Source organism: Sorex araneus, chromosome 1 (assembly GCF_027595985.1).
Source record: "Sorex araneus isolate mSorAra2 chromosome 1, mSorAra2.pri, whole genome shotgun sequence".
Classification (NCBI taxonomy): Eukaryota; Metazoa; Chordata; class Mammalia; order Eulipotyphla; family Soricidae; genus Sorex; species Sorex araneus.
The window spans coordinates 27188795-27195427 of NC_073302.1; the positions used below are offsets into that span (position 1 = coordinate 27188795).

Sequence of the window (6633 nt, forward strand, 5' to 3'; positions counted from 1 at the left end):
GTCAGCGCGGCTCCTGCCCGCCAGCTGCCGGGCTGGCGTCACGGCCCGGCCCGGCCCCGCCCGCGCCCCTCCCTCCCCCCGCCCCCACGTGCGCCGAGTTTGTTTACCTAGCTGCCGTGGCAACGCGCGGGGGGGGGCCGCGGGAGGGAGGGGAGAAGAAAGGCAGGGGGCGGGGCCTGGCGCGCGCTCAGGCGCTCAGCGGGGAGGAGGCGGGTGGGGGGGGGGGAGCGTCCGAGCAAGAAGTTATAAGTAAGGAGCGCGCCGCGGCCGCCGGCAGTTCCCCGGCCCGAGAGAGCTAGCGCGGCTGCGGGCGCGCGGGGAGCAGAGGCGGTGGCGGCGGCGGGCGGCGGCGGCGGCTCCGGGAGCCGCCAAGTGCCCCTCCCCGCCCCTCCAGCCCCCCACCCACCTACCCGCCCGTGGCCAGCGCCCATGGCCGCGCGCACCCGGCGCAGCCCCCCGGACTCCGCGCCCCGCGCCGCCGCCCAGTTCGCAGATCAGCGCCACCGCGACCAGTCTCACCTGGCGGCGCCGCCCGCCCGCCACCCCGGCCACAGCCCCAGCTCCCACGGCGACAGCCGCGGCGACGGCGACAGCGGTGGCGGACGCTGCTGACTTGGGGAAGAGAGCGCAGCCCCGGCTCCACCGGACCTACCCACTCGCCTTGCTGGTTTTTACGAGTTTACAACTTTTCTAAAGAACTTTTGTGTACAGAGGAACTTTTTATTTTTCCTATTTTCTTAAAAAAGTAAAATAAAAGGGAGGGTCATCTTCCATTTATATTTATCCCAAAGAAGAAGAAGAAGGAGAAGAAGAAGAAGAAAAAGAATCATCTCGGGCTTTGGGGGTTTTAGGGTTTTTTGGTTTCAGCTTCACTTTTAGTCTTTTTTTTTTTTTTAATTCCCTCCCTCTCTTCATCGACTTCGGGGTTCGGCTTCCCCCCTCCTGCTAAAGAACTGCCGAGGACCGTCTGGGCCCCCAGATTAATGAGGTAGGTACAGCGCGGGGCGCGGGGAGGGGCGCGGACGCCCGAGTGGGATGCCCCGGGCCGGCGGCCGAGAGTGGCCCCCTGACTCCTGCCACCGTGTCCGCCCCACCCGACCCGCAGGCAGCCACCTGGCGAGTCTGACATGGCTGTCAGCGACGCGCTGCTCCCGTCCTTCTCCACGTTCGCGTCCGGCCCGGCGGGCAGGGAGAAGACGCTGCGTCCAGCAGGTGCTCCGAACAACGTGAGTGGCACCCGGGGCCGCGCCGCACCGCCGGGGGGTGGCCGAGAAGAACCAGCGGGCGGAGGAAGGAGTTGCCACCTGGTGTGGTGTGTGTGTGTGTGTGGGGGGAGATCCGCCACTACCCCAGGCGGGGCCGGGTCCCGCACTCGACACCAGCACCACCCCCCCCCCCGCCGCCGGTCCCCGGCTGGCGGGCGCGCTTGGATGGATGGTGGGAAGGACCCCCGGCCGCGGGAGGCTGCGTCCCCCGCACGCTCTCGCGCGGGAGTGAGCCAGCGGGCGTGGGCGGTCCCCGCGGCCAGCGCGCACCGGGAGAGCGCCTTCTCCGTGTCCCAATTTCGGGGGCGGCGGGAGCGTCCCCGGGACCTGGGCGGGGGAGGGACCCGAGCTGCTTGGCGAGCCTCGCGCTCGCTCACACGCAATCGGGGCCGAGCCCGACCCGACCGCCCGCCCGCCCGCCACCCGGACCGGCTCCCCCTCCGACCCCGGGGGCGGGCGGGCGGGCGGCGGCGATGGCAGCGCTGGCACTGGCGTCCCCGGGCCGCATGCCTGGCGCTGTTGTCGCGCCGGGCCCGCCGGTGTGTCTGGAGGGCGGCCCGGAGGAGCGCCCCCGTGACGGTCTCTCTTTCTCCCTCTCGCCCCGTGTCCCCCCACTCCAGCGTTGGCGGGAGGAGCTCTCGCACATGAAGCGGCTCCCCGCGGTGCTTCCCGGTCGTGCCTACGACCTGGCGGCGACCACCGTGGTCAGCGCGGACCTGGAGAGCGGCGCCGTGGGCGCGGCTTGCGGCGGCGGCGGCGGCGGCGGCAGCAACCCGGCGCTCCTGCCCCGGAGGGAGACGGAGGAGTTCAACGATCTCCTGGACCTGGACTTTATCCTCTCCAACTCGCTGTCCCATCAGGAGTCCGTGGCCGCCACCGTGTCCTCGTCGGCATCCGCCTCCTCGTCGTCGTCCCCCTCGAGCAGCGGCCCGGCCAGCGCGCCGTCCACCTGCAGCTTCAGCTACCCGATCCGGGCCGGGGGTGACCCGTCGGGCGTGGCCCCGGGCAGCACTGGCGGCGGCGGCGGCGGCGGCGGCGGCGGTGGTGGCGGTGGCAGCGCCGGCGGCGGCGGCGGCGGCCTCCTCTACGGCCGGGAGTCCGCACCTCCTCCCACCGCGCCCTTCAACCTGGCCGACATCAACGACGTGAGCCCGTCGGGCGGCTTCGTGGCCGAGCTGCTGCGGCCCGAGTTGGACCCCGTGTACATCCCGCCGCAGCAGCAGCAGCCGCCGCCGCCAGGTGGCGGGCTCATGGGCAAGTTCGTGCTCAAGTCGTCGCTGAGCGCCCCCGGCAGCGAGTACGGCAGCCCGTCGGTCATCAGTGTTAGCAAAGTCAGCCCCGACGGCGGCCACCCGGTGGTGGTGGCGCCCTACAGCGGCGGGCCGCCGCGCATGTGCCCCAAGATCAAGCAGGAGGCCGTGTCCTCGTGCACGGTCGGCCGCACCTTAGAGGCCCACTTGGGCGCCGGACCCACGCTGAGCAACGGCCACCGGCCGCCGGCACACGACTTCCCCCTGGGGCGCCAGCTCCCCAGCAGGACTACCCCGACCCTGGGTGCCGAGGAACTGCTGAGCAGCAGGGACTGTCACCCGGCCCTGTCGCTCCCCCCTGGCTTCCACCCCCACCCCGGGCCCAACTACCCGCCCTTCCTGACCGACCAGATGCAGACCCAGGTGCCGGCGCTCCATTACCAAGGTCAGTGTCTGTCCCGGGCTGGGTCCCTTAGAGCGGGCTCGGGCGCCCTGCGTGGGCTGCTCGGCCTCCTCCTCCCCCTCCCCCTCCCCCCTCCCCCCTCCTCCTCCTCCGCGGGGCTTCAGGACATGGTGATGCTGACCCCCCTTTCCCCCACTTCCACCTTGTCCACCCTAGAGCTCATGCCACCCGGTTCCTGCCTGACGGAGGAGCCCAAGCCAAAGAGGGGGAGAAGGTCGTGGCCCCGGAAAAGGACTGCCACTCACACTTGTGATTACGCGGGCTGCGGCAAAACCTACACCAAGAGTTCTCATCTCAAGGCACACCTGCGGACCCACACAGGTAGGCGGGCAGAAACAAACCGCGAGCAGAGTGGCAGGGTGGCTTGTGTCCCGGCCCCCATTGGTTCCCTTGGACAGTCCCGGGGCCTCCCTGAGGTTGTGGGGTGCAGACTTATCTCCTCCATCTCCGGGATCACAGGGCAGAGAACAGCCAACCGGCGCCTGCCTTCTTGCCCAGCAGCCTTTTCTTGCCTTGATGGATGGTATCAGTGCTTGAATGTGCAGTTTTGTTGTGCCTTTGAAAACGGCAGGAGAGTCTACCTCCTGTATGTGGAGGCCTACCCTAGCGTGATTGAGCGGAAGCAGTTGACTTTGTAATCAAGAAATTAACACTTTGCAGGTCGAAAGCCTCAAAATAATTTTTTTCCAGTTTTTAATTTTCTAGGCGCTTGACGCCCTTTGGCTATTTTGAGTTTTGGTCTTAATTTCTTTTTACTTAAATGTCAAGAATCTTAATGGTTGTGCACTGAGAGGTCATCATAAGTATAAGGCCTGTGAGGTCACCGCCTTGGGTAGCTTCATTTGATAGCAAGCAAAAATGTCAGTATAAAAAGAATAGTTTCCGGTGCTGTTTTTCTTTGAAGTCCCAAATGGAGTGGGAAATCATACTCAAGTTTGGGGGCTAGGAGAGAGACCAGCAGACGTAGTTTCATAGACAAGTTACTTCTATTTCTGCAGTCGTGGTGACTCCAAAGAATGAAAATGTTGCTTTAGGTGGTATTTGTGTTTTTCAGGGCATAACTTATGCCCCCCACCCCCATCCTTAGAGTCAAGAACCCACAGTGTTAGAGGCATTTATTATGATGGAAAATTTGTGGCCCTGAAGTGGCCTTAGATATCCTCAGTTCTTCAAGAATGAGCAATGTGGGGGGGGAGGGGAGAGGGGAGTAAAAGGGGGCTGTACTTGGCCTCCAGCTTTTTCAAAGTGCTGATCCCTTATCTAGCAGTGACCTCAGTGATTTCCTTTCCCTCCGCAGGTGAGAAGCCTTACCACTGTGACTGGGACGGCTGTGGGTGGAAGTTTGCCCGCTCCGATGAACTGACCAGACATTACCGCAAGCACACCGGGCACCGGCCCTTCCAGTGCCAGAAGTGTGACCGGGCATTCTCCAGGTCGGACCACCTTGCCTTACACATGAAGAGGCACTTTTAATTCCCAAACAGTGGATAGGACCCACACTGCCAGAAGAGAATTCAGTATTTTTTAAAAAACTTTCACACTGTCTTCCTGAAGAGGGGGAGGTACGCCCAGCTGGAGAGAGCACTACAATCATGGTCAAGTTCCCGACGACGACGAGTCCATTCGTGAACGGATAATCAGGAGACGTGAAGAAACCAAAAGACAAAATCAAAGAACAGACGGGTCTGTGGCTGGATCTTCTATCATTCCAATTTTTAAAATCCAACTTGAATATTCCTGGACTTACAAAAAACGCCAAGGGGGGGTGACTGGAAGTTGTGGATATCAGGGTATAAATCAGATCTGTGCGTTTGGGGGGAGGGAAAACCAGAGTTCCCTTGAATTGTTTTCTGATGCAATATAAGTATAAAAGATCAACTTGTATTCTCTTTTGCCTTCGAAAAGCCATTATAATATTAGAAGAAGAAGAAGAAATTCAGGTACAGAAAAATGTGTTTTAATAGTCCAAACGATGGTGCTTGGTGAGTCTTGGTTCTAAAGGTACCAAACAAGGAAGCCAAAGTTCTCAAACTGCTGCATACTTTGACAAGGAAAATCTATTTTTGTCTTCCGATCTACATGTATGACCTAAGTCAGGTAAATACGCCTGGTTTATTTCTTTACCAATTTTATGCAGACAGTCTGTTATGCACTGTGGTTTCAAATGTGCAATAATTTGTACAATGGTTTATTCCCCAAGTATGCCTTAAGCAGAACAAATGTTTTTTTTTCTATATAGTTCCTTGCCTTAATAAATATGTAATATAAATTTAAGCAAACTTCTATTTTGTATATTTGTAAACTACAAAGTAAAAATGAACATTTTGTGGAGTTTGTATTTTGCATACTCAAGGTGAGAATTAAGTTTTAAATAAACCTATAATATTCTATCTGAACCTTGTTTTGCTTTGATTTTGTTTTCCCCCTGTAAAAGCATGTACCATTTTAGTTTAAATGCAGCAGATAGGCACTAAACAGTCAAATTTATCTCATCACAAATTAAAGGAACCTTCTGAGGCTACTTAGTTTTGTAATGAGTGCATTGTGGTAGGGCCTTGAAGCCTGGAGACCAGAAGATTAAATTTAGCTGGTTCAGGCAGCTCCTTGCAAATGATAATATAAGTAGGGGAAAGCTGTTTGTTCATACCTGAGTATGAGTTTCCAGGTAGAAATCAATCATACCTCAGTTTGTTTGGTTTCATACAGCATACACAACATTTTAAAAACCACTGTGTTTTGTATTTTCAAATGAAAATACAAGCTCTCAGGCCTGGCCTTGCACTCAGAACAATTTGAGTAACAAAAGAACCTTCGCCAGCAAACCCTAAGAACACGGTTCCACAGTGCCCTCCTGAGGATTGAATGGTCATTGGTGCTGGTGTTACAGATAACAGCCAGCGCCCTCGAGCAGAAACTTTTAGACCTCAGTCTTCTGTGATGGCCAATTTTGTTGTTTCAACAGTGAGACAAATGTCAATGACACAATTAGTTTAAATCTGAGTTTTTGAAATGGTGTGTTTGCTCCTTTGTAGTGTGTGTGTTTGATGTTAAGACTGCTGGGGTTTTTTTTTGTTTGTTTCTGCTGTATATTTTTTTTAATTTGGGGGAGTTATTTTGGGGTTTGGGGATTTTGAATTTTTGGTATTTGAGAGCCTGGGCCCATACCTGGTAGTGCTTTTGCATTACAGCTCCAATAGCTCAGTGCTCAGAGTGCTCAGGGATCTCTCCTGGTGGTGATAGAGAACCATTGGTGCCAGGGATTGGACCCAAGTCTCCTACACGCAAAGCCCGCCTCGCTGTCTCTCTAGCTCACCGCTGTATTTTGAGAGGGGCTACTCAAGAGTTTCAAGTTCTTTAGCTGCCACAAATTGGACAGTTGTTGACACTTGATATATTTGCAATGGTGATGTGGGTGACTAATTAACCTTGTCAGACAGAAGCTGACTGGCATTTTCTTTAGACTGCTTATTAACTATCCATTATGTCTAAATGTTCAGAGATGTGTTTGCATTGTGGGTGCCTTTGACAAAGGGAATAAAAACCAGAAATTATAAGAGGCTCATGGTGGATCAACACCAAGTATTTTCTTTGGCTTTTAAGAGTCCAACATAACTGGAAAACATGGCATGTGTCTTGGCTTAAAAGAAAACAGGTG

At 56.6% G+C, this 6633-nt stretch overlaps 1 protein-coding gene across 2 annotated transcripts; it reads left to right on the forward strand.

Annotated features, from left to right (window-relative positions):
* Positions 1 to 382: 382 nt before the first annotated feature.
* On the forward strand, positions 383 to 5374 carry KLF4 (KLF transcription factor 4). 2 transcript variants are annotated; one of them, XM_055138072.1, is made up of 5 exons: positions 390 to 988; positions 1106 to 1226; positions 1886 to 2960; positions 3135 to 3299; positions 4276 to 5374. In XM_055138072.1, exons 1-5 carry the CDS (start codon positions 984 to 986, stop codon positions 4449 to 4451), a joined length of 1542 nt encoding a protein of 513 aa, XP_054994047.1. In that variant the 5' UTR covers positions 390 to 983; the 3' UTR covers positions 4452 to 5374. The 2 variants fall into 2 exon arrangements, with proteins under 2 accessions (XP_054994041.1, XP_054994047.1); XM_055138066.1 differs by having other exon boundaries at positions 383 to 988; positions 1886 to 3299.
* Positions 5375 to 6633: the final 1259 nt, after the last annotated feature.

Coding starts and splice junctions, on each gene's coding strand:
- KLF4 (XM_055138066.1), top strand. Junction 1,227..1,885: donor CAGCAGGTGCTCCGAACAAC/GTGAGTGGCACC, acceptor CCCCCACTCCAG/CGTTGGCGGGAGGAGCTCTC. Junction 3,300..4,275: donor ACACCTGCGGACCCACACAG/GTAGGCGGGCAG, acceptor TTCCCTCCGCAG/GTGAGAAGCCTTACCACTGT.